At 39.5% G+C, this 27,612-nt stretch overlaps 4 protein-coding genes across 4 annotated transcripts in view; all 4 read left to right on the top strand.

Moving 5' to 3' along the window:
- The window catches only part of stxbp5l (syntaxin binding protein 5-like), a 159,910-nt gene extending 153,530 nt beyond the window's left edge, over window positions 1–6,380 (top strand). Inside the window, 5 exon segments of the mRNA XM_034134174.1 lie at window positions 1,072–1,435; window positions 2,010–2,175; window positions 2,663–2,774; window positions 2,951–3,171; window positions 3,671–6,380. Of these exon segments, the coding sequence (XP_033990065.1) occupies window positions 1,072–1,435; window positions 2,010–2,175; window positions 2,663–2,774; window positions 2,951–3,171; window positions 3,671–3,712 (905 nt within the window). The 3' untranslated portion in view covers window positions 3,713–6,380.
- A 1,231-nt stretch (window positions 6,381–7,611) lies between these two features.
- Window positions 7,612–16,548, top strand: poglut2 (protein O-glucosyltransferase 2). Its single transcript, XM_034134175.1, has 10 exons — window positions 7,612–8,106; window positions 10,151–10,356; window positions 10,445–10,650; window positions 11,328–11,405; window positions 11,723–11,895; window positions 12,740–12,977; window positions 14,595–14,804; window positions 14,991–15,080; window positions 15,179–15,295; window positions 16,357–16,548. Exons 1-10 carry the CDS (start codon window positions 7,910–7,912, stop codon window positions 16,372–16,374), a joined length of 1,533 nt encoding a protein of 510 aa, XP_033990066.1. The 5' UTR covers window positions 7,612–7,909; the 3' UTR covers window positions 16,375–16,548.
- Window positions 16,549–16,683: 135 nt separating this feature from the next.
- Window positions 16,684–19,297, top strand: tex30 (testis expressed 30). Its single transcript, XM_034134173.1, has 5 exons — window positions 16,684–16,757; window positions 17,845–18,081; window positions 18,175–18,226; window positions 18,502–18,716; window positions 19,080–19,297. Exons 1-5 carry the CDS (start codon window positions 16,740–16,742, stop codon window positions 19,239–19,241), a joined length of 684 nt encoding a protein of 227 aa, XP_033990064.1. The 5' UTR covers window positions 16,684–16,739; the 3' UTR covers window positions 19,242–19,297.
- Window positions 19,298–20,282: 985 nt separating this feature from the next.
- On the top strand, window positions 20,283–25,738 carry nepro (nucleolus and neural progenitor protein). Its single transcript, XM_034134171.1, has 9 exons — window positions 20,283–20,378; window positions 20,581–20,735; window positions 20,927–21,015; window positions 21,280–21,408; window positions 21,768–21,845; window positions 21,997–22,298; window positions 23,529–23,587; window positions 23,707–23,921; window positions 24,692–25,738. The coding sequence occupies exons 1-9, from the start codon at window positions 20,294–20,296 to the stop codon at window positions 25,026–25,028; spliced, it is 1,449 nt and encodes a 482-aa protein (XP_033990062.1). The 5' UTR covers window positions 20,283–20,293; the 3' UTR covers window positions 25,029–25,738.
- The last annotated feature ends 1,874 nt before the right edge of the window (window positions 25,739–27,612 follow it).

Here is a 27,612-nt window from a genome sequence, read left to right as displayed (position 1 = left end):
CTTTGTAAACAATAAATATACCATCGAACTTAAGCCTTGCATTCATAGTTACTTTATTTATTTTTTGAAACACAGTGTGGACATATTGTTGTATCTGTCCTATTTTAGTCTCAGCCAGCTCCTGAGGAAGATATTAGTCTCTTTAGCTGCGTAAATCTCCACTTTGTTCAGCAGCTAGTTGCTAACAGCTTCTGTCTTCCGTTCCCTGCTGAACAGCAATGCGTTTATCCAAGCTCATTTGATCTGAAATCCGTTGCCTGCTGCAAGTGTAGTACTTTTGAAAGTCATATTACTATGATGTGAACTAGCAATTTCACAAACAATGCTAGGAAACACTCACTTTTAAAACGCACTACACTGTACTACACTGTACAGGAACATTACCTTTCATCTCAACTCCATTTGTGCGTTTGACACAAAACACCCACTCGGACATTTGAGAAGTGGTGATGCAATGCAAGGCTTTGAAAATAAGAGCAGGTAATTTCCCCAGGAGTTAAGTGCACTTTGTGAAGCTGTGTGAGCAGCATCTAATATAACCTGATTTAGTTATATCAAAGGCTTCTAAAAAACATAATTATTGTAATAAGATAAAAAGTGTTGTCATGGAGAACTTTGTCAGACATTGTTCATGCGTGGTCTTGCATGGATACATTTTGCAGCCCCATTGAGTAAGCAATCTGAATAGAGAAAAGTGAGCCACTCGAACATGCGTTAGCACTCCAGAAACCCTGCTGTGTGAGGGAAAAGGTCTCTCTTTGTAATCGCAGTTAAAACATCAATAGACCTTAAAATCCAGGCTCTTTGAAGGAGCAGCCCTTCTCTTGAGACTGAGCGTGCAAGAACAAAGTTTATAACTTGAAGGTCACACACTCAGTTTCAAGGAAATAGAGGTGAATAGAAAGTCAGGTATTGTTGAACCCCTTCCTGTGTATTGTTTGTTCTGCAGTAAATGTTGTATTTAACTTCATTTCTTAGCCTTTGGGACCATCTCGGCTTACGGTACTGTGCCTGATATTTGAAACTGGTATATTTTACTTCATGCCTTCCCTCTGTTGACTCTACCCAAAGGCACGGTGCTGATGCTGAAGGGCTCAGTTTTACGATTTGGCTTCTTGGACTGCATGGGATCGCTCATTCAGAGCCCCTACGAGGTTTGGCGGGACCTCAACGGGCCCGAGGACCCTGACCGCGTGCGGAAGCGCAAGCTGGTCCACTTCTCGCCGTCGTCCTCCCAGGACTCCTGCGGAGAGGGACATCTGGCTGTGGTGTGCTCCGAGAGGCAGGCCAAAGTCATCCTGATGCCCTCGCAGTCCGTCCTCTTCGTCCACAACATCACCGAGTCGTCCTTCGTGCTGCGCGCCGACGTGGTCTCTGTGAGCAACAGTGTGTGCCTGGCCTGCTTCTGTGCCAACGGGCACATCATGACTCTCAGGTAAACCGTCTAATTACCTACAATGTACCTGAAAGGAACACGGCTTACTTGTTATTTATGTATTTTTTCTGCCACTATAACGTTGGCTTGAATCAGAGCTAAAAAATGAATCATACAATAACTTTGATAACACCACTTTAGCTTAGACAATTAATTAAAGTGATTTTGCCTGCTATGTTGACCGTTTGGGTTGAGAGTGCCTGCACTGATGATGCATTTAATAACATGCTTCCTTATCACGGGTAAACTGTTCATATTGTAATTAAATTATGAGTATTTAATTTAAACACAACTCTGGAAATAATGTTTTTAATGCAGAAAATATTTGACCGTCATGTTAATACAGAAATATCTTGATTGTATGTTCGGATTTAGAGATTTTTGTTTTTGTTTTCTAAAGGAGATTTACTTATAGTAGTAATAGGTACATTTCAAGATTAAAAATAGCTTTTAAAGATATATATACAATGCAGATATGAGATTACTTAATAAGGATTTCCTTTTTTTGTGGTTTACGCAGTGGAGTAGTTACAATGTGTTCCTCGTCCTGAATCTGTCTATTATTCTTCTGCAGTTTGCCCAGCCTAAGACCGCTGATGGATGTCAATTACCTGCCTCTGACTGATATGCGCATCGCAAGAACCTTTTGCTTCACCAACGGGGGGCAGGCTCTATACCTCAGCTCCCCCACAGAGATCCAGAGAATTACATACAGCCAGGAGATGTGTGACAACCTGCAGGTTAGCACTGCAGTGTGCTATCTATCTGTCACTCTTATCTTGCTTTTTTATCTACAAGTGTGCTTATCCCTTTATCTGTGACATGCATCATCTCTCAATTTCGCTTTTTGATATCACATTTGGGTTCTGAACATAGAAATGTATCGGAGCAGCAGTAAATAATCAGGTTCTCATTATTCCCACCCTCGGCGAGCTGACAGAGGCCATTGAAGTGAAATGTCACACTTGTCATGTGGGGTTTGAACTCCACTGGGTTGATTGTGTGGATATAGTGTTACAGTGTGTGTGACTAATGATAACAGGCTCAGTGGAGCTCACATGATGCTGCCATAGTGCCACCTAAAGGCAACAACCGTTACTGAAAATGTGTCAAGAAGTTGAGAAAGGGAAGAGAAAAGGAATACAAATAGGACCCTACGAGTATGATAAATATATGATGAAAAAAAAAGCAATACATGTTGTTAATTGTTTTCCCCATTTATTTCAGGAGATGCTGGGGGAGCTGTTTACACCGATAGAAACACCAGAGGCCCAGAACAGAGGCTTCCTAAAGGGCTTCTTCGGAGGAAACTCTCATAACTTCGACAGAGAAGAGCTCTGTGCGTTTTTTCTCTTTACTCTCTTGTTTCATGTGTGTACTAATCCACTTAAAACAATGTCTCATGTAACTAATACATCGAAAAAGAACCATCTGACTCCACCATATAAGCACTACCCAGAGGATCTTTATTTATATGCCTCCCGTCACCTTTCTTTCGCCTGATGTTGTTGACAGTTGGCGAGGCATCAGCTGGGAAGGCTTCTCGCAGCCTGGCCCAGCACATCCCCGGGCAGGCGGGCATGGAGGGCATGAAGGTGGCAGCGAGCGGGGTGGTGGGGGACCTGGCCCGGGCGCGCATCGCTCTGGACGAGAGAGGCCAGCGGCTGGGGGAGCTGGAGGACCGCACCGCCCTCATGATGACCAGCGCAGACGTCTTCTCCAAACACGCTCATGAGGTGAAAGCAAGATTCATGTTGCACAAAACCAAATATAACCAGGAAGATTATTTATTTTCAATCTTTCAATATTTCATAAATTAATGTTGGAAAGACGTTGTAAACTGAAATTAAATGTAATTGAGAATATGGTTACAGGAAAAAATGCACCGTTTGTTTTTTGTATTGCAGAAGACATTTTTTATTTAATATGTATACAATTGTTTCAGTTGATTTGAAATTGTAGAATAAATACATCATTCATTACATTTCTAAAACTGTTTTCACACCCACTTTTCATAACAATTTACAGTAATGTGCCAATGAATCCTATTTTATTCAATCTTATTTGTAAAGAACAGCTCCTGGTGGCTCCAACATTTATTTATTTTGAATTCTACATATAGATACTGATATTTAAAATGCTATATACAAAAGCTTAAAAGAAAAGCAAAACAGTAGTGTTTTCCAAATGAACATAATGCAGTTACTGACTGTTTGTGTCTTTGCCTTTCTACAGCTGATGCTAAAGTGCAAGGACAAGAAGTGGTACCAATTCTAAAAACAGGGAGGAGGTCTGAGGCTGCGCTCGGACTGCTGGGAGCTTAACGCCGGTACAGAGACTTTCACTCTACAAATGAGAGCAATTAAAAGAGAGACTCAGGAGTGACTTTGTCTTTACGGCTTCTGGACTGGCTGCGGCACTGTCACATTGTTGAAGGACGGGGACGTGTTGGTTCCTTGTCTAGACATGTAGTGATGAGGACAGAAAGGAATGGCGATGTTTGAAGATCTGAAGATGGAACTGGAATAATCCGACAAGTCTGTCTGTGCGTGTGTGTGTGTGCGTGTGTGCGGGTGTGTGTGTGTGGGTGTGTGGGTGTGTGTGTGTATGTCTGTGTCTGTGTGGTTGGGTTTTCTGGACCTCACTGTGTAGATACTCAAGATAAGAAACCAACATGAAATGCATGAAACAAAATGGATGACTATTAAAAATATCCAACTGCCATATAATAAAGCAGCATGCTACTTTAACAGGAGATACACAAATACAAAAAAGTTTTATTTAATGATATAAGCCAACAACAGAACCTATAAAAAACTTTATATTTTTTGAAATATTGACAGAAAACTATATATAAAAAGGGAAATGTATACCTGCATTGCTATTAAGCCAAAACTTGTGTTCCTTTCCCTTTAATTTTGGTTTGTTTTCATTATTTTTTCTTAGTCTCAGCCAATATGTAATGCCACAATATAGATGCACATAGTACGCTTTCTATACACACACTTAGAATAATGCTCTGTTCTTACTCTGGGCTGCACAGGGCAAACACAAATCCGTTGTATTTACACTTACCTCCGCACAGTGTAACCACGCTAATATCACTTTTTCGGCTGCTACTTAACAAAATGATTAAATGATGAGTAATATCTCACATACCCAACTACAGTTGTACGGAAACAGAGAGCAGGTTGTTGTGAGAGAGGCTAAAAGCGTATCCTGGACACAGTGTGTTTATGGCTATAGTATGAACCTATATACTATTCACGTGCCATAAAAAAACAAGATGAGTGGATCCACTCACGGAAAACTTACTAACAAAGAGCTAACATGTGAAAGTCATCATGTTTCCTGTTTGATCAGAACAGACGAGACATTGAGTTGGACTTGGAGGGCATTTATCAGACTCACAGTTATCTTTATGAAAAGAAATGAGGGTGTTTTTTATTTTTGGGGTTTTGCTGGTTCACCATTTCAGTCTTTAGCTGCCTTTGTCAGACGTATGAGTTAAGTGAGCCATTAGGTGTGTGTGTTTGTGTGTGTGTGTGAGAGAGAGACAGAGAAAGGGTGCCATAAACATGAATGACACCCTCCCATTTCTCTATCCCTCTGTCTTTTAGAAGTTGTGGTTTATGCGTTTTTACCTGAGCTCCTCTCATGATCACAAACAATAATGTCAATGATTGTCAGTGTCTTTGTGACGGAAGAGGAGTTGGAATCACACACGCTTAATTGCTACCAACTCCCTTGCGAGTCGTTAATCAGTAAAAGATTCAGGAGAAGTAACAGTATTTCTTTTTCAGTGATGTTCAGATGTGAGTCAGTGAAGAAACTATGTACATGTGTAAAACATTTGCGGCGATTTCAACCGAAGGCAAATATGTTCTTATTTCCGTTCAATATTGTTCTTGATGACTATGATATCCTCTCGTCGCAGTCCTATATTTGATAGTGATGGCCTCTCAACTGAAGGCTCTTGTATGTTAAAAACAACAAATGTTTCATGATACATGGTTGTGTATCATATTGTGATTGTGTTGTACATGTCAATGGGTAGCCACATGACATGGGCAAACAGCATTAACTGAGGAGGATATTTTGTACTTGTGTATATGTCTGTATCTTGAATTGATCTGAAAAACCAAACAGAGGATTATTGATATCTATTTCTCACACATCAGGCCTTTATGAACACGAGCATTAACACTTAGAAAGCGTTGCGCCTTGACCATGTTGACGTCACTCCCACATGAAATATGCACAGCGACACATACGCTCAAAACCTGAGAAAATAATACCTTAATCTATCTGCATTGCTAGTCATTTCTGCTGAGGCATTTCTTCAGTTTAAATTGCCTTCAAACCCATTTTCTCTTCCACCACACCCGACCTGAAATCCCTAAAGCAGTGCCATGCAGATTTTCGAAATTACACATGATTTGATTGAATGAGGTGTCTTAAACATGTAAGAAAAAATAAATGACTCTCCTATCTCTGTACCGTTAATGAGATTTGTGTTCAGTGCAGTTCTTTCAATGGCAGAGAAATAAAATCGCAAAAAAACTAAAACAAAAGGAAATAATAACAAAAAAAATTCTGACTTCTACTGACAGGGTGTTTTGTTAGTATGTTTTCGGTTTGTATGTTTTTGGTTTTTATATTACCTGTACAGTTCAATCTTGGGAGGAAGGTGAAACAAAAAATGATAAAAGATAAAGACATTCTCGGGATATTTTTCTCTGTATATGTTGTACCTGTTACTGCTGGTACTGTATTCTGGTATTCTGGCTCTGTCTAAATCACTGGGACTCTGTAGTTCCTAACACTGTAGTGTCCTGGAAAAGCATTTCTCTGTTTTTCTCAATGATGGCAGCAAAGTTTGTCTTATTTAAATGGATTCTACCACTTTTTGTTCTTATTGATATTATACTAGTGTAATAGAAATTACTTGACAAAAAAGAACTGAAAATATGTTGATGCAAAAGCAAACTGAAATAAACATTGATTGATGTACACAGTTGAGAGCTCTGTGTTTTCTGACTTGCACAAAGTACGACGTTATGAATTACAAAGGATCTTCACATCCTCATATCAAGGATGCTAGCTTGAACGTGGTACTATTATTATTGTTTTTTTTTTTTTTAATAAAGGTTTATTTTACTGTCAGTGTAATGTTGATGCTTGTTGACTATAAGAAGCATACAATAGTGAGCAAATTATCTCACAAAAAATCTAAAACGTTTCATTAACATGATAGGACATCTGTTGTACAGTAGCTGCCTATTTAATAACCTATAGCAATTGTCAAAATGTGTTATGCATCCAACACAGATTTGAATTGTGGACTGACAAATCTTAAGCAGGTTATATCCATTACATTTCTATATGCATCCACTCATGCCACTGCGTAGTAAAAGAGCAACTCATTTACTCAAGTATTTTACTTCAGATTAAATTGAATTGAATGCTACTATCTTATTTTAATTCACTAGAATTCTGAGGAAAATATTGTACCTTTTTCTAAAATATATTACATTATTTGACAGCTATTGTAACTAGTTAAAGAAAATTAAGATTCTCGTGCTAATTAAAATGACGCAACAATCATATCATGATCAAATATCGGCAATAACAAAAACAAATATAAGATTTTATACATAACTATTAAAGGTGGCATTTTTCTACTGTACATTGAGTACTTACTACATTTAAATTATTGCATTGCTAATTTGCTACTTTAAATGAATTACATTTTATATGAATACTTCTACCATTAAAAATGTTGTAATTCAGTGAGAATCTGGCGGTTTAAGAAAAAATGTGTGAGCACATCACTTCATACATTTCCATTCATCCATTGATTTAGCCAGAAACAATAGCCAGTGAATAAACCTTTATATGTAAATTGTAAAGTCTATGGAATAAACCTATGAAAAATAGCCACATTCTCAATCCCATCCCATCCCATTCTCACACACAGCATCACGCCCATCACGCCCAACATGTAGCAGCAAGGGCTTCAACTTCCGGATTTCTGTGCAATCAGAATCAGACCAAGAGTCTTTTGCACATTCAGCCAATCAGATCCAAATATGATGAAGTGGCGGCCAATGAGACTGCTGTATCCTACATGCTAATCCCACCCCCTTTTCATTGAGCAGCAGATAGTTCACAAAACTGTGCAGGAATTTTGAAGTTAGCTAGCGTTAACGTTGTCTTATCACTAAAACATATTCAAATAACACAATAATGCACAAGTGTTAGCCAAGTATAACCCTTTAGCAATGCCACCGTTGAGCCTTTGTTGTTACTAATGGAAACGCAAAATTAAAACGTAAGCTAGCCTTGCAGACTATACAGTATATGCATTTTCTTCATGTTACGGCATTTTTAACAATGGCACTTCTGGGCAATGAACATTTGTGTGGAGAAAAGTAACGGCTAACGTTAGAGGACAGTGGGCTCTGAACAGGTATGTCTCTGCGGATATTTTCGTGTTTGCTGCTGCTTTTCTGTCTGGATATCTTCAGACATGAAGTCCTCCTCGGGGCTCAGGCAGACTCGGTGCTCAGTGCAGCCCAAACTTTAGTGTGGGGACCCGGGCTCGACACGGACGTCGTCCTCCCGGCGCGGTTCTTCTTCATTCAGGCAGTGGACGGCTCGGGCACAAAGTGAGTAACGTCAGGCCTGCTAATCACTTCTGGACGTGTTTCCATGAGCAACTATCTGTTAAATTGTAATGGCTAGCAATGGTGCTTTCATATGCTCCACGTAGCATCATACTTTGGAGTTTCTATGGTGGCATGATGGGGCAGAAAAAACTTTTGGGAGCTTGTTTTTTTTTGTATGTGTAACAAGTGGTTTTCCTAAGAGCCATTTTGTCTATTTGTATTATTACAAGTGTGTGACAAAAAGTAACATCTTTATCATTGCTAAACAACTCTGCAATTAAAAAAAGATGCAGACCCCAACAATGTTTAGACTTTTCTATGTTTGTTTTTAAAATAATTACCTTATTTCTTAGAGGGTCTTAAATTACTCATACATTATTAATTATCTTGTTGAGCTTGAATGCCCAGATGTTGATTTTTCCCATCCAGGAATAAATGTAGTCAAATATGACAACCCCTATTGTTTGAATATAATTTCTAGGAACACATAATGGTCTTAAGTTAGGGTTAGTATTGTTCTGTTTGAGAGGTCCTACAGTACACATCTTTACCATAACCTCCTAAACTGCAGTGTCTCCTTTGAGCAATGCTGACATTTTAAACTAGTCAAGATTGAGAGCAGCCAGTCTTCACCTCAGGGAGAAAGAGTCATACAACCTCCAATAACCCCTTTTGTAAAAGAGCACCCATGGGCCCAATGAAGGTATCCCACTCTGGGGCGTTACCATACTCAGTGGGTGTCACATTCTCACAAGATGGTTTATCACTTACATTCATGAATGCAACATAGGACTATATTGTTGTTGGCTTTTGGTACACAACAAAAGATAATATAATATAATAATACAGAATGATATCAGCATGAACAGACTGTATGTCTTTCAATGCACAACTTTTAAAATGTAATTGCCAGGGTTCTTACGGTCATTAAAAACCTGGAATAGTCATGGAAATTCAAAATGCTAATTTCAGGCCCTGGAAAAGTCATGGAAAACAATATTTTTCCCAAAGTTTTGGAAAAGTCATGGAAATGTAACTAAAGTTGCATCAAATATAATTTATTTTTTAGCTAATCGCCGAAATAGTAATACTATAATGATAATAAATACTGTATCGTATAGTAATTAAACATAAAATGGCATTTAACTGACGAGGTGTTTTGCTGGTGAGAGATTTTAGTTGCTTTAGCGTGTAGAAGCTAGTAAGCCTACTATTGGATTTGTTTTAGATAGGCACAATATGTTTCATATGCAGACCTTATTTTCCTGTTCCATGTTAAAATAAACTATTTTCAGTGGTACCGCTGAGAAAGAGTAATTTTTTTGGTCATGGAAACTTAGGTAAAGGTCATGGAAGAGTCATTGAAAATCATTGGTGAAAAAGTGTATGAACCCTGAATTGCAATACAGTCATAAAGTATAAATATATAAAATTGTAATTGCTTTGGCACATAGGAAATCAAACTATGGCTATGAGGTTAAAGTACACACAATATTACCATGATTATAATTGTTATTGCATTTTTAATTTCAGTAGTGGTAAAACAAATCATGTAGGTTAAAGTCAACTTTACTGTGGAAGTCAGGAGAATTTATCTCTCCTCTGAACTACAGTCGGAGCAATTAGGCTAATATTCTGCAATTAAAATGTCAGATGCTGGTCCTTCAGAGTTTAATGTATCACCTTTATCTAGAGACATACATATTTTGGCAAGTAACCAGGGTATTACAAGTCATCTCTGGCTTATAATTAAATACGTGAGCGCTTTAAATAATAGCCATTGCTATTGTCCCTGTTCCCTGGGAAAGTAAAACTAAACCAACTGTCAAATTAGTATCAGAAAAAATGTATTATGCTAAGATTTAGAAAATGTAAATATTTTCAGATGGTCATATTTATACAACTTAGTGTGTAAATGTAGTTTAGTTTATCACAGCTTTAGTTAGTGTGGTGTTACTCTTGTTTCACTTGGTGTGCCAGCATGTTAGTATTTTTCCAGCTCCATTAACAGCAGCACACTCTCTTCATGTTTCCTCCTCCACAGTTTAACAACATCACCTGGTGAGAAGACCTTTGAAGTGAAGATCGAGTCTCCAGCGGAGCAGTTCACCAGGATCTGGATCCAGGTCCTGGATCGTCATGATGGCTCCTTCCTGGTCCGCTACAGAATGTATGCCACCTACACGGACCTTCACATCAACGTCCTGCTCAAGAACAAACACGTGGCCAAGTCACCGTTCATTCTCAAAGGTAGAACACAATCAAAGTTCCCACAAGATATGTTTTAGGATAAGATTTTTCAGGATCTCTCTAAAAACTCTCTTTTTTTCCTCTGCAGGCCAAGTCTACCATGAGGGCTGTGACTGTCCCCAGACCAGTGGCTCTGTGTGGGAGGCCGACATGCACTGTCCTCAGTCCTTCCCTCAGATAGAGAGGGACCTAGCCCTCTATGCTGTTGTGGACCCTGATCGTAACGCGGATGAGATCCCCAAGCGATTTGGACAGAGACAAAGCCTCTGCCACTACACTATCAAAGACAACAAGGTGCCTCCACCTATAACACCCGGAACACAGAAGAAATAGGCAATATGATGAACAGTAGGATTAGGATCATTCTTAGCAAACGGACAATATTCTTTTTTTCTTTCAAATACTATCCTTACTAAAGGGCAGTACAGCAATAATAGGAGAGTTCCTTTAGGCCAAATAGTAATTAGGTGCTTGTGATATAGTAAAGTAGGCCAGGAGAGCCTGGAGCGTGACACACCTGTAGGAAGAACAGTTTATAAACCAGGTGTGTAAGGGTACAATCTTCTCAAAATACCACTGTGGACGTCCACCCAGGTTCCTGTAATAGTGATACTTCTGAAGTCCTGTTGCCAAAATGCAAGCATTACTTGGGAGCATCCAGAAATGTATCATTTGCCAGACATTTAATATCACATGGTAATAGATACATTCTGTTTTGAAACAGGTTGAGTCCAAACAACATTTCGTAATTTTAGGTTCACTATTGACTAAGTTCATCCTTTTTTCTTATATGTAATGGAAACACTAGTCTGAAAGTCCAGCCCAACTTTAGGTCCACTTATGAGCATCCAGAGCTTTGAGCTTATCACATAGTCGTCATCAGCAAAATACATTTGCAATTAAGCATACGTGAATTCCTGAACACCCCAGTATTTGTTCATATTGATAAAGCTTTATTATATTTTCTTTAGGTCTACGTTCAAACTTATGGAGAGCATGTGGGTTTCAGAATCTTTATGGATTCCATCCTCCTGTCAATCACCAGAAAGGTACGTTCGTAAAAATGTGTAAACCCCAAAATGTTTAAGAATTTCTCTAACTGTTCATTAATACATGTAATTTGTCACTTAGACATTACATTATATGACATTGCTTTTCTGTTCCCAATTCCATATGAAATGTACTTTTTTATTCTGAGGTTATAAGGATATAGGGATATTTAATCACTGCAAGAATGCACAACATTTCCATGAATTTGCAAGCCACAATAGGCGACAGTGTTTTGTCTTTTTTTTAAATAAATATATATTTTCTAATGCCTTCCATCGATACCAGCATGCTTTAATGTGTTGTATTATCCATCCAGGTGCGGCTCCCTGATCTGGAGTTCTTTGTTAACCTGGGCGACTGGCCGTTGGAGAAGAGGAAACCCAGTGAGAGGATTCACCCCATCTTCTCCTGGTGTGGCTCCAACAACACCAGAGACATTGTCATGCCAACCTATGACCTGACAGAGTCTGTGCTTGAGACCATGGGAAGGTAAGTCCAAACTACACAGCTTCGGGGACAGAGCCTTTCTGTGGCAGCTCCCAGGCTCTGGAATTCCCTCCCCCAAGATCTCCACGACTCCGAGTCCCTCGCACTCTTTCAGTCCAGCCTCAAACTAATCTCTTCTCCTCTGTCTATTCAAAGCCCCCACCCCCATCATCGTCTTTGTTTGTCCTTCTTTATTTGTTCTCCACCCACCCAACCCTGCCTTATATTGTAAAGCAACTTTGAGTCCAAGAAAAGCGCTATTTAAATACAACGTATTTTTTATTTTTATTATGGACATTTAAGATTAATACCAACGATTTGTAGATAGTAAGCACTATTATTATTATCGTGCAATTCTACCACTTTTAAACTTCTTCAACTTTAAATACAGACATACTGCACATATATTGTCACAGTTATTTATAATATTCTTGCAAAACATGTTTCGTTATATTTTGTATAGTATTCTTTATGTTAATGTAACTACTCACTGCTCGGGGACATGTAGGCTGTTGCATATGAACTGCAGTGTCACCCTGTCACAGACAGACTTAATAATGTGGCTCCACAACAAGCCTGGGTCTGGGTGCTCATTATTTCCTCAGTGTTGCTCATGCATTTTTATGCAGTGCGAGATAGCCAATTGGTGTGCGACAGCAAAAACAAGTTTGCTCGCAAATATTTGTATTTTACATCTAAATGTAGCTACCAGACCAGCTTTCCATATAACTCAATCATTCACTTTTTGACCTGCATAAATATTCTCTGCCTCATTATATACAATGTATGAGTCAATCACATAACGACAGATGCTGAGATAACGACATGTGTTCCCTCCAATGTACAGAGTGAGTCTGGACATGCTGTCGGTGCAGGCCAACACGGGGCCCCCCTGGCCGGAGAAGAACTCCACGGCCTTCTGGAGGGGCCGGGACAGTCGGCAGGAGCGCCTGGAGCTGGTCAAACTGTCCAGAGCCCACCCCGACAGCATCAACGCTGCCTTCACCAACTTCTTCTTCTTCAAACACGACGAGAGCCTCTACGGGCCTCTGGTCAAACACGTGTCTTTCTTTGACTTTTTCAAGGTGACTTCTCCACACAAACACATCTCCTCACTATGGGTTGAAACTGATGTTTACCACGTAAGATGAGAAGATACCAGGGCTGTTATATTAGTGTTGTCTGGCCCAGTAAGAGTAAACACTTAGCACTGCAGGGCCTTGCAGCTTTTAGCTAATTATTTTACAACCATAGGAAAGTTTATTTTAGCAAACAAGCTCAGAGCAGCAGATTTTACCCAATTTGCTTTGCTTCAAAAAGATCAGAAAAGAAAAAAATAGTGTCTGTTAAGAAAAGTAGATACAAAAAGATACTTTTCTCACAAGATTATGAACCAAACCAGCTCTCAATTTCCGTAAAATACTTGACCTACAGTATTTGCATCTCCTATGGCAGTGGTTCCCAACCTTTTTTTTACCAAGGCACACCTGAAAATATTTCTCGACCCCAAGGCACGCCAACTTCTCGTAGATTTAAAAACCACTTCAGAGCTTAAACTACAAACAATAAATACACCATAAATTGGTTTTCAAATGTGTATTTAATTTAATTTAATAGAACATTTTATAGAACAAATAATCAAGTATAAGTCATCCTAAAAAACATATAATCCATCATATAAGGACAAGAACCAGACTAAAAACGACTCTCCTTCAGAGTTGTTACTTTACATTTGGATTTCAAAAGAGGTAGGCCTATGATAACTTAAAATTAATAATAACGTAATAATAATTATAACAGACTAATCAGTTTAAACAGCAAAACTCAAATAAAACTATGATGGTCACATGTTAGTGCGACACATGTGCCTGCTTTTGGGAGCAGAGTCTCTTTATGCGTGGGGGGATAGTGGACAGCGCAACGCGGAGGTCCTGCTCCACTGACAGCCGGGGGCGGGTCTTGTTTTTGACATGCGAGTGAGGAAACCGCCAGCTCGCACAAGTAGGAGGTTGGAAACGGTAAAAGCACGTTGATAGCACTCTCTGAGAGGGATGGATACTTGTGTCCCACAAGCAGCCAAAAGATATCCAGAAGTAGTTCACCGTGCTTCAGTTTCAGGGAGCGGTCCATAGCTCTGCGAGTTCATCCTGAGCTCTGCTGTTTAAACTAGTGGCTGATATTAATGAGAGAGGATTAAACGGATCCCGCAGCCAATCGAAGTCTTCATTCATAGGAGGGAAATATGACTCAAACCTCTCCTCCAGCACTCTCACTCTCATTACTCTTGTAATATTTTGGCGCGAGGATAAAAAGCTGCTCTGCACGCCGTAAACAATGACGGCTGATGTAAGTCATGAGAATTTAAGCTGTCGGTATTTAATATTTCTAAATCTGAGCAATATATGTTTTATTAGCTTATCAGCTCCATTGTACATGTAATAAAATAAAGTTTATATGAAGTGAAGTTTAATAAGTGAGAAAAAAATGTGGAACGTAAAAAGATCCTACGGCACACCTGGACAGTGCTCGTGTGCCGCGGCACACCGGTTGGGAACCACTGTCCTATGGGATGTGTATCACATTAGCATTAACTGAATGTGTGTGGTAGTGCGCAAAGACTTACTCCTTATGCAATTAAATATGATATAAGTGTTCTAACAAACAATACTTCTATTTTTATTCTATTCCATGTCCACCACCAGTATAAGTACCAGATAAACATTGACGGCACTGTGGCAGCGTACCGGCTGCCGTACCTTCTGGCAGGAAACAGTGTGGTCCTGAAGCAGGACTCTGGCTACTACGAGCATTTCTACTACGGGCTGCGGCCCTGGGAGCACTACATCCCAGTCAGGGCGGACATGGGAGACCTGCTGGAGAAGATCCAGTGGGCTCGAGACCACGATGAAGAGGTGAGGATGATAAGGATTATAGGCACAGTATGTCTGGCAGTAAATCCTGTGACAAGTGTTGCAGTATTTTAGTGGGTTCTTTTCAATGATACATAAATCTATAACATTTGGTCATAATGGAGTATTTTCTATAGTCGTTGTGATTAAATAAATAACCAGGTATCTATCATTCTTGATGTCTTTCAGGCAAAAAATATTGGACTGGCGGGTCAGCAGTTTGCCCGCACTAATCTAATGGGAAACAGCATATTTTGTTACTACTACCAACTTTACCAGGTAACATGATGCAAAAATGTTGCCCTGCATATTTGTCATCTTGATGAACTTCTCTGCCTGTCGTCGTCCTCTGTGTAAGTACAATGTTCTTCTTATAGGGCTATGCCAAACTCCAGGTCACAGAGCCCAAGGTTCGTGAAGGCATGGAGCTCGTAGAGCAGCCCAGTGACGACCTGTTCCCCTGTTCCTGCCACAGGACCAGGGTGAGGGACAGTGTGAGTACCACCAGAACAGTCTACACACTGACCACAAGTGTCTAAAAGATGTCAAATAAATGTGGAACATGCAGCAATATCTGGAAGATATTGACAGAACTGCAATTATTCTCACATATGAAATCTGAGTTTCCCCTTGTCAGAACAGTATATAGAGCCTGTTTTTAGTTGTTACTTAAATTCATATTCCTCATGAGAGCCAGAACATTACAATATTTACTGGCCATCTAAATGGTCAAACCGGCTAGACAAAGATATGTGTATCATTATGGTTGTTCTGTTCTGTTAAAGGCCTCTCACAGCAGCGATGTTGACTTGTCATAGTAGGAAAAGCACAGATTTTATTAATCACATTGACAAGGATCTGTTTTTTTCAAGTGTTCCACTAAGGCTTAGTGACTAAGCCATACAGTGAGCCAGCAAGCACACAAGCAGAACCCTGAACATTAAACAGCTAAATGAAATTCAGCTGTCATGAATTATGTTTAACTGTGCTTTCCCGACTGAACAAATGTCTTCTTTAAAAAATAATTTGGTTTGCAAGTGTTATGTCAAGTGATGCAGTTAACCTCGATATATTAAGGGTCTCTAGCTACAAGCTCTTTGATATCAATGCCTGTATATTATCAAGAGGGAAATTAAGACACAACTGTACACCACTGGACATAAAAGGAGGAAACACGTGTAGCAGAGCAAACCACAATAGCTTCAAACTAATGCATTGGTTGGTAAAGGCATTCAATACAAAACACATTTATTGGAAAAATACTGCTATTAATATGTAATCTTTGTTACCACTCATCCTCATGAAGGACAATATGAATGTACAGAGTGTGGCTCCCTCTGGTGTTTACATTCTGTCACTACACCTTGCTAAATGAAATGCAGGGTGAACATAAAATGATATATACTTTACTTTAAATATACTTAAAGCCCTGCACATACCGGTGTCTTTAATATGCTGGAAATTATGTGAAGTCACACAATTTTAGAAAGTGAATGTTCAAGATTGATTTAGGGAAAGATTGATCCCAACATGAATCTTTGTGTCTGTTTTTCAGGCGAAGGATGAACTATAACTCCGGTAATTGTGGCCAAGCTGAAGAGGACTCCTTTGTTCCAGATACACAGCAACCCTTCAGATCTGAAATACTGCCAAATATTTTTCAGAATGTTAATGAATTGTCCGATTGTTATGACGTGAATGAATGTCACATTCTCACCCTTTTTTAATAAATACATTTCTTTTTGTATGTGGAAAGTTATTGGTCTTATTTCTACTATTAAACACTTCATACAATTAGCCTAAAGTGTAAACCCTAAAAAAGTGGTAGCGTTAATGCTTTGGTTATAAAGCAGAGCTGTAATGACCCCTCCTAAGCAGTGGATGTCAGTCACGTGTAGTGAGGTTGCACTGTGGATTTCAGTGAAGAAACACTTTGTTATGGACAAGTTTAAAGAGGTAAATATACAACTTTTAGCAATTGGAACTCTAAGTAAGTGCGTAGATACACAGCTAGCCAGCAAACCCTAGCTCTGTGTAATAACTAATAAGCTTAATTGCTTCGTGAAACTAAGCGTAAGTGAACTAGTTGGAATTGCAGACAGGCAGAGCAAGTAAATGTTTCTCAAACCAAGATTGGATGGGCTATAACGTCAATGGGTTTGAATAGCGCTGACATCGTGGATTTATCTAACCTTAGTCCACATTATGTGCTGGTGCTTTGCAGAGACGTTTAAGTGTGCCCGGCCGCTCATGGCCAATTTTGAATACCGCGGTGAAGTACGTTTCAGGTTCGCGCTGCTCCAGCGTCTGCACTGCAGTCAGACCACAGGGTTTCATTTAGTCACCATCAATGACCACAAAACCAATATTATTTTAAATACCTTTAACTTGCCCCTTCTGGTGGAAAGAATGCAGCAACAAAAAAATGTATGTATATAAATGTGAACTATGGCACAACGTTTTTGATCACTTATGTTGAATTAGTGATCAACATCATTTCAGGGTTTTTTCATTAGCTTCCATGCCATGTTACCCCAAGATTCCTATATATATATATATATATATATATATATATATATATATATATATATATATATATATAATTAGTACACTTACAAGATGACTTGACACTATTGGATTTTAGTGCTTCTTTAAAAAAAAGAAAAAAGTTTTACGTCTGCATTTTAATAGAAAAGTCTTGATTTTATCAAATGCTTTAATATCATGCGACCCAGTGTCTCCAGATACTTACCAGATATTATTACTACACTTGTTGAATTTTAAAAGGAAGAGTCCTTAATTTATTTGTAATAGATTCAATATCATGTATGAATAATAATGACATAATGACTCGAAATCCCACTGGACAAGAAGGACACGCCTGTTTTTATTCAATGTTATAGAAATGTAATTGTGTCTTATTTGTTCAGTGTTTGTTGAGTCACCTAAAACTAGCTTCACTGGGTTTTTCTTAATCACCTTCCACAGATGTTTGTACCCAGCTTGATGTGAATGGTTAAAGATGGTGCTCACTTACTTTCAGGAAACAGTGAAGGTGCCATTTGGAACAAAGCACCTGGATGCTGCCTTGTGTTTCCCTTCCTCAGTAACAGATGTTCACACGGCCGTCATTCTCACACATGGGGCTGGTGGCGACATGAACTTCAAACATCTGGTTTCTCTGGCACATGCCTTAGCTTCAGATGGTTTCCTCTGTCTCCGTTTCACATGCAAAGGTTTAAACCTGGGTTATAGAGTAAAGGCTTACCGTGCTGTGTTGGTAAGCATTTTCATTCATTCAAGAACTAGCTAATTATTTTATTTGAAAATCAGTTTGATGCTCTACACACTAAACATCTTTTATTTTTTCTAGGACTACCTGAAATCTCAACAGAAGTTTGCCATAAAGCACATTTTTGTCGGAGGTGAGTTTAACAGTAGACTTACTTTACCTCCCATGAAATAAATACAGGTATGCCAATTTTACAATGTGAGATAGTAAATTATGTGGTGTGGGCGTTTACTTTGTGCATGCACGTTGTATTACAACAGAATTATCCATTTCAGTATTGGTAATTCTTCCAATTAACATTCCCTGGTTAATATTGTGCTTGGCAAAACAACAAAAAGACTGCAACATGAAAAAGAGCACTCCCTAGCAATTATTTATTTTCTCAAATTCTCTATGACCTGTCCACAGGCAGGTCGATGGGATGTCGTGCTGCTGCAGCTTTAGCTAGGCAGCTGAGTGATGAATCTGAGGACGCGGTGCAGGGTGTCATCTGCCTGTCTTTCCCCCTGCACCCTCCAGGACAGAAACACGTGCATCAGCAACGGAGCAAAGATCTCAGAGGCCTTCCTGAACACATGTCTGTGCTGTGTGTGTCCGGCACTGAGGACAACATGTGTGACAGGGTGAGGCAGTTGGGCAGGCTCTTAAGTTTGACATTTCATACATACAGTTGTAGGATTTTCATTTTGTGTTTACATATGTATATGTGTGTTACTTATCTTTATTATAGTTATTTTTTTAGCTTTTTATTTGTACATTTTTTATGCTACCAGTTTGCCAATTTCAGATAAACATTTCCTTCTTATACTCTATACTGTTTTGTTGCAACTGTTCAGTCAAATGTTCTACTATTTATAATATGGACTATATCCTACGATGTTTCATTGGTTGTTTTTGTATTATTCCTTTGTCCCAGCCTGTGAAACAATTTGTGTTTGTTTGTTTATTTGTCTGTTTTTCTGATTTTGCTTTCTGCCTTTACCCAGGTCCTTTTTGAAGGCATGGTTAAAGAAATGAAAGCTCAAGTGGAGGTTTTCTGGCTGAAAGGAGGCAGCCATGGACTGACAGTGAAGGGAAAGCCGGAGGAGTCTGTGTTAGAGGAAGTGAATTTACAAGTCATCTCCTGGATGAATAAGCAGGCAGCGTAATTACTGTCAGTTATCAGATATTTCTGTGGTTTGTCATTTATTTTTCTACTAGTTTAATAAAGAATATATATTTTTACACGATGTTGTCAATCTTTTTTTAAAGCATAATGAAATAAAAAGTTTTGCTTGTTATCTTATGAGGCGTCTGACCTCAGTGAGAACTCCAGCTAGGTTTTGTAACCAAAAAGCCAGGGTTGTTAATTCAATATTATCAGACATTACAAATAAACTTCAAAGAAGTTACATAAAAGTAAAATTGAAAAATAATTCATTTACAAATGGTAAGTTAATGCAAAAGAAAATCATTAAAGGTCCCATGTCATGCTTTTCCGGTTATTACCCGTCCCCTTGTGTGTTATGTAGCTTTTTATGCATATAAACGGTCTGCAAAGTTACAAACCCTCAAAGTACACCCTGTTGCGAGTAAAACTCTAACACAGAATAGACCTGTCTATGCTGCCCCAGAACGCCTCGTTGGAGATTTCTCTTTTTCAATTTTTTTCTTCCTGGAGCTCCTGCCGTTTAGAACAGAGAGTGAATACACATACTATACAGAGATGCTGTATGAGAAACCAATGTGATTTTGGAACATTGAACAATGTAAATCTATTCTAGTAGACCTCAACAATGGAATTATGATCAGTAGAAATGGCCATGTCATGGGACCTTTAAGGCAGCATAAAGTTACATAATAGCCATTACTCTACTCCTGATAGCATGATACATTTAATATCGTAGTAGGCTAGGTAAAAAGGTAACTGTAAATATTTATTTTTTAGACCACTGAACTTAAGTAAAAACTATCCTTGGCATCCAATCAATTTGATAATTGGTTATCATATCATCGTGGATACAAAAAAATCCAGAATCATAATGTCTATTGACTTAGTGACATTCATACATTCACAAATTAGATGTTGTTTATTCTTTAAAACCATAGGCTTTAAACTGAACTTCAATGTGTGCTCTGCGCCTTTAACAGGAACTCTGACGTTAACATTTAGTCGAATGTGATTGGTTGGTCGACTTCCGCATTTCTTCTCCAGTGAAGCATGGCTGGAGAACCGTGGAACAGGGTAAACATTGCCTTTCCCGGTGCTGTTTCTTGTGTTCGTGTTCATTTCAACTCAACCACAGGTACGATTTACTGTTCGGATTCTCATTAGTTAAATATGTAGACTTTGTAACGTGATGTCTGAAGGAAAAACTGAGCTTAAAACACTAAATGTGTTGCCTTTGCAACCCACGTGTGAGGAAATAGATCCACCCCTGAGCGATGTTGATATTGTTGTTTGTCATGATGGCTAATAAACTGTGATGTGTTGTTGCTGTCATGCAGATGCAAGTGTTAAATCGCTGTTGGTGGAAAATGGGAAGGTGCTTCAGCTCCTTCGCAGTGAGATTCTTCAGACGGAGGTACGAGTTCTCTACGAGCTGCTGTACATCCTAAATAACAGCTACAGAGGCAACAAGACGTTCAAAGGCTTAAAGCAGGTGAGGACTGTAGATTAAAAGCCACATCTGGCTGCGACAGGATGTGTGCTGCATGATCTGTTTTGATTTGGAGATGTAAACATGTCAGTCATTCAGAATTCACTGTGTGTTAAACAGAAAAGTCAGAGAGGTAAAACTAACAAACCCAAATAACTAACAACATGTTTCATCTGTTGTCCTATCCCTCACAGGTTGAACAATGCATAAACAGGCTGAAGAACATGAAGCTTGATGTTGCTCTTCAGGAGCTGACAGAGCTGTGTCCCAACAGAATTCAGAGGTAGATGGAAAGCTTTATCGGTTTAGTGTCCTGTGCTGCCTTTGCCTATTGTTTACAGCACAGTATCAAACACAGCTGTTTAATTACACACTTTAAATGAGAAAGCCAGCACGAATAAAAAGTATACTGGAGCCTGATATTGCTCCAAATAGCCGATGCACACCAATAATATCTAAATGCTCATAGCACAACAGTGTCGCATTTAGTTGAATGTGGGAGGCTGTAATTATGTATTTTTTCCCTGCAATAACATTTGTGTTTCAGAGGGCTGAGCATCACGGCTGGTGTGTGTGAGCTCCCCAGTCAGCCCATGCTGGAGTGGCTCTGTCTCAAAGTGCTGGGAGCCGCAAAGCTGATGAGCTGCACGTTGAATCGCTGCAGTAGAACTTTCTCGTATCCTTTCCAGAGGAAGAGTCATCTAGACTTAAATGGTAAAGATAGCCACACAAACGCATAACTGGAAAATGCATGTGGGAGCTGACATATGTAGGTATGAACAATAACAACGTACAATACTAAATCAAACCCATACGGAATGACAAATATTCAGACATTTACGGCTTTCTTTTATTCACACATAAATGTATCATGTCATGTAATGTAGTTTGTGTTGTTTCTTTTGTATTTGTACACTAATGGGGAATTTCATCAAAATGATCTCTAAGGATTTCTTTTGCAATTGAATCTCTTCGTAAATCTCAGCTTTCTTGATGTCACATAATTGGTTTGTCCTTAAGAGATTTGTGCTTCAGACTAACAAAGCAGCAGATGAAATGGGAGGAGTTCATCATCTTGAATATGGTGATCACCAGCATGCTCAGTCGCCTCTGGTGAGTGCTCTTCCTCATTGTCACAAGGCAGCTTTGCATGTTGGCGCCTCCAAATTGCTGTAAGATTTATAAAAACTTGAAATAGTGAAATGAGTGTTTGTTTAGAAACCGCTACAGCTGATCTATATCTCCCTGCCTTGTGCTTCACCAGGGTGATCTCCAGAGGGATCCTGGTCAGCCTGTCCTCTCTGTACCAGCAGCTCCTGGAGCTCCTCAGACAGGTAGCCGACGCCCAGCCCATGCCCTTCCTCACAGACTTCCCCCTGCCAGCAGATATGCTTCAGTTCCTGGGTCCTTCTGATGCCTTATTACTGACCAAAAAACTAGCAAAGGCCAAAGAAATCAAGAAGAAGAAGAAGGAGCAGCAGAAGAAAGACAAATCTTCTGTAAAAGTCAAGAATCAGGGAGCGGCGAGAAAGATCAAAGAAGATGTGGGTGTTACTGTTGAAAGAGGTGTGTAACTCTTTAATAGTTCTGTAAACGGTATGACACATTTAATGCAGAACAGGAAAGTGGCCCTGCCCTAACGGACACACTCACTCGTTTGGGGGGGTTACAGTTCTAAAAACTGCAAATGGTGACTCATCAGTAGGTCTTTTGTATCAGTGATTAGTTCTCCCAGCTACTGATAGTTTACCAAATAATCTTCATTAGGCGCGTTCACACCAAGTACTTTGCCGTATTTAGTGCCGGCACTAAGTGCCGACACTAAATACGGCAAAGTAAATACGGAAATGAGCCGCTCACTTCGTCTTCTTCTGCTTTGGGTTTACTGGCAGGCCTCAAACCACTTCACGGTGTATACTGCCACCCGGAGTCCCCGGCCGGAAGTCCCCGGAGTTGGGGACTGGCTTCAGTAGAAGCTGCTGGGACTCCCAACAGCTTCTACTGAAGCCTTCCGAGTAAATTGCCAGAACGCCGACACCTCCTCATCACTCCACCGCTCCCATGTTTTATTTTGTGTTGCCATAAGTTAGTCTCTCTGCGTTTGTGCGCTGGGCGAATGCTAATGCTAATAATGCTAATGCGAGGATAATAAAATGGCGGCTCTACAAAACATTTCAGAGTTGTACGGGGCGTGGTTTGCAATTCGCCCAGCCAATCAGAACTGGGGCACTTTTTTCCCCCAGGAAAGTACCATCTCTCAGCAGGCACTAAAAATGGGGGTAAAAGTTCCCGAGATTAAGTGCTCTTTTTGGTGTGAACGCGACATAAGGGGTACTAACGGAACTAAACGCGAAAAGTACGGTGAAAAATACTCCGGTGTGAACGCGGCTAATGTAGCCATATGTGATTTACACCTGATGATTTTAGTAAAAAGCCTTGTTTCAAATAAAGCTGCAGCAAAATTTTTTTTATTGTTAAGTCGATCTGTAGTTTTTTCATAAAAAAAGGTTTTCAGCCTTTTAAAATATGGAGATTTCCAGCTTTTTTTCTCTTTTTATATCTTATATAACTGAATATCTTTGGATTTGGACTCACAAACAAGACATCCCCTAAGACTGATAAACTAATAAATATTTTCTCAATTTTTACGACATCAATAAAATAATAAAAAATTGTCAGATCATTGTCAGATCATTCGATAATGGAAATAACTGTTAGTTGTAACCTTCTTCTGAACCCATTTTCTCACCTTCTATTTTACCTTGCAGAGTTAATCTTTTCTTTTCTTTTTTTCAGCAATATGTCTGGATGCGGGCATGAAGCCTTTTCTCAAGGTTTTCAGGGACTTCACAGAGGTATGTATCCAAAATCGGATTCATTATTGTTTCATTCTTTTATCATTTACAGAATATTTCCATTGTTCAGTGCTGCAATCTCTTCCAATCTAAGTACTTTTAAATGTTTGTTACCCAAGGGCAAATCCTTCGAACAGAAAACACACAAGGCTGACCATAAACTAAAGTTCAAGAAACAAATGGGAGAGGCTGCTTCTTTCATAGACATGGCGTCACATCTAGAAGAAATGATCCCATGGTGTGAATCCCAGAAGATGGAAAAGGAAAAGCGCTTTTTAAACTTCCTGCATTTAAAGTGCCAGAGGATGAAATGCCTAGAGGCAGCCGGTTACAGGTAAGAGCCACACTGCAGAAGACACACTCAGCCTCTACTTTACGAGAATCCGTACAGGCTAATGCTATTCCATTCAAAATCTTGCCATATATTCTACCTTTACCAAGTTTATAATGCAATTGTGTTAATTAAAGGGGACCTCTCATGCAAAATGCGCTTTTGTACGTCTTTTATACATGAATATGTGTCCCCGGTGTTCCAGGGAACTCACCAAGTGTCAGAAAACACAACCCTCTCTATTTTCCTCCATACCCAAATCTCTAAAAAAGGGGCTGCAACGGATCTGATAAAAACTGATCCAGATTTGAACACTGTCCTGACGTCAGGACGGTGGCGCTACGGCTATTGGGCCAACTCCACCAATCAGGAGGAGACAGCCACGGCCATTGCCGTTCGAAAGCGCTGGAGACGCTGTAGTACATATGCCAGGCCTGTAGGTGGTGCTGTTCTCACAGAATCAGCCCTTGCAAAAACAGCTAACATTTTTCAAATTGAGTGAAATGAGGCATGGCTAAAATGCATGATCTGTTTGGTATTTTGAAAAAAAAAAAGTATAAATATGCCTTATATAGGTATGGTCCTACACTATATTATTCAAATATAGCATGATAGGTCCACTTTAAATGATGTCACTTAATAAAGTGGCATCCACATATCACACATAGTGATGTGTGGAGTTGTTGAGGAAAAACAAGATACTTTAGTATTGTGTGACACCGATTCTCCTGATACTAAATGTGCATTGTTCTATAATTTCTCCTCATCTCCAGCATCCAGAGGAGGTTACGCACTTTCAGACAGGAAGCTTGCTGGGCTTTATGTCCACAAGGCTCAGTGCCTAAAAGCTGTCGATCCTACGCTGCAACGCGTAGACACAACCGCCTGAGAACCCATTTCCAGTCCCTCAGGAGTCGAATCAAGTCTTCAACTTTGAGAACTGGTGTGAAGAAGACACAGCTGAAGAGACAAAGGAAGAGGAAGAGGACTGATTCAGGACCGTCTGTTGACGACCGAAAAAACAGGACTATGGGCAATTTGTCCCCGGCATTACAGACCAGCGGCTGTGACGATGACATCGATGATATATTTGCCTCTGTAGGTTTTTGACACTTTGGAAACAGACACATCCAAGAAAACAAAAGACTATCGAGCTGAGCTTAGTATACACATGCTTCTGTTTTTAGAAGAAAGGTGATTTCATGTGTAATGAAGGCGGATGCCTTTATGAAAGGTGCTACACAGCAGCAGTTACTTTAAAAGTAACTAAAATGTGTGAAGTTGTATTTCTTTTGTTGGTTTGTAAGCCTATAATGGATAGAACAGTAGAGGCAAACAGGAAACCGAGGAGACAGATAATAAAATTGCCCAAAGGTAATTATTTTAGACTGAAGTGTTTTTATGGCTGAAACCTTCCCTTCAGTTTTAAATCAGATTTTGAGCCATATTACCATTTTATATTTTACATGAGAAAAATCTGTACTTCAGTGCAGGAAAATTATGAAAAAGAAATGTTGTGCTCCTGGCAAACTGCTCTACGTCTCGCATTGGTTGCCTTTGGCAAAGGTACTACTTATTTCAAATGAGAACAAAAATATTCATAGAACAACTTTTTCACAATACATAGGCTGTCCAGACAAGATATTCATTACTGTTCTGTTGTCACGTTTATACATTAAAAACACTGTTAACTATAACTCGAGTATTGCATACAGTACTCTAATCAAACTGTTCCCAACACTTTTCAGGAACAAAATGTCCAACCTGAATAGTTCATTGATGGTTCAGTTGACTGAGGATTTGCTTAAAGAAAAAATAGATGAGCTTAGATTGTTCCTGCACGCTGAAGCCATATTTTTAATAATAATAATTCATTTATTTTATATAGGCGCCTTTCAAGGCTCTCAAGGTCGCCGTACAAATACATAAAAAACAAGATACACAATAGATAACACCAGCATAAGAAACATAAACAATGCAGTATATAAATCAATCAATCAAATAACCAAATAAATAAGGCACTAAAACCCAAGTGTGGCTTAGACATTCACTGCTCTGCTGGTTACAGCACACTCGCTGTAACACACCATAATTACAGCTATCAAGTGCACATCTTGTTCCACCCTCTGAAGGCAGCACTACAGTTTAATAACATACCATGTCTTATGCCCAATGCAATCAATTTAATGAACCAAGAAATACTGTGAATACCTATTTTAAGCTGTAAAAGCCATAATAGTTACACATCCCATATCTTAAGGGCTTTTTAATGGTATTTCTGGCTCCATCTGGTGGAGGTGATAACTTCTTTCAATTGTTGGTTCCAGACTATTGATTGCTCTCAATATGGAATAAATCCCTCAACCTTGGTGATTTGAAAGCCCTTGAAATTAGCAGCATGAGATCACAGAGCTGTCAATCTTGTAGGTGTGCCTGCAGAGACTGTGGGAGTGATATAAACAGACAACACACTGGCAGTGCTATGTATAAGTGGGCAGAGTGGCCCCAGCTCTCTGCCTTTGAAGTCCTGTATAAGAGCTGTGCAGGTGCGTTTGCCTCCACGTAGCCATGCAGGTGTCTGGCAGTCCATTTGTACTCAGAAGTGCAGGCTGTGCACCAACCCCTTTGGTTTCTTTCCGCCCACCATCTTATCATCCTCTGCCAAAGAAGAGACACAGTCCTCCCATCTGCACAAATACAACGGTCTTCCCCCTCACTGAGCACTGGCTGAGTTGAGTTATGGTCTCACACATCAGCCTGCATATCATTCTGCAGATTCCTGATAGCTGTGCTTTCTGGATTTCATCTAAACCAGTTAGTCAAGCTCAACATTTGTTCTCTACGGCAATGAGGGAAAGGAGCAGAGAGAAAAGCCTTCATTTTGTATGCACAGGCACACGGGTAGCCAGACCTGTGCTGTTAGGAACTCTGCCAAATGCTTTGGGTATTCAGATATTTGACAGGCACAAACAGGGACATACACGCAAGCAAAACTATTTTAATGTTATTTTACCGTGCATGCAATGTGCACAGTTCTCTCTGTGTCCTATATTGAACCACCACCAGTTTGCAGCTACTTCAACCAACAACAATAAAACTTTTTTTTTTAAAAGTCTGATATCTTGCAAATATTTGCCTTCGTAGATCTAAAAGCATCATGAATCTAAAATAAGTGCAGAAAATATGGCTGTCAGTTTTTAAAATCAAAATACTTCCTAAAACTAATCAGCTGTACAAGTCAATACCATGGGCTAACTTCTGCAATAGCTCCACTTTGGTTTGTGTCTTTTATTCCGCTGTACACCTGCATCATTATCAGTCTGGGGCACTGCTTGAGTGGGTAAACCATAGAGTGTGAGACAACCTGTCAGCAAGGAGGTATTTAAAAGCATATCATTTTAATAGATGAATCCAAATGGGTGGGTTCAGTGCTGGTATTGAGCATAGTTTTGTTGGAAATGGGTGTTTCTCCAGGGATTCTGGGAAAGCAGGAGTTCTGGCCCACAGGCATAATATGACCTAAAACAGGAGAGAGAATATGAAGGTCTGCACTCCCAATATGCTGTAATTCAATTCATTTACCTCTCACCTTAATAGCAGCGGGGGAATAGAGCACATTACAGTTTCAGATCTATGGCATGGAACTAAGGGATTCTCAATATCCACAGAATACTCAGAGGTGTAGAAAATCAAT

This window comes from Trematomus bernacchii, unplaced genomic scaffold, assembly GCF_902827165.1.
Source record: "Trematomus bernacchii unplaced genomic scaffold, fTreBer1.1, whole genome shotgun sequence".
Taxonomy (NCBI): Eukaryota; Metazoa; Chordata; class Actinopteri; order Perciformes; family Nototheniidae; genus Trematomus; species Trematomus bernacchii.
Note: the sequence above shows the minus strand (reverse complement) of the source record. Positions and strands in the feature narration are given on the sequence as shown.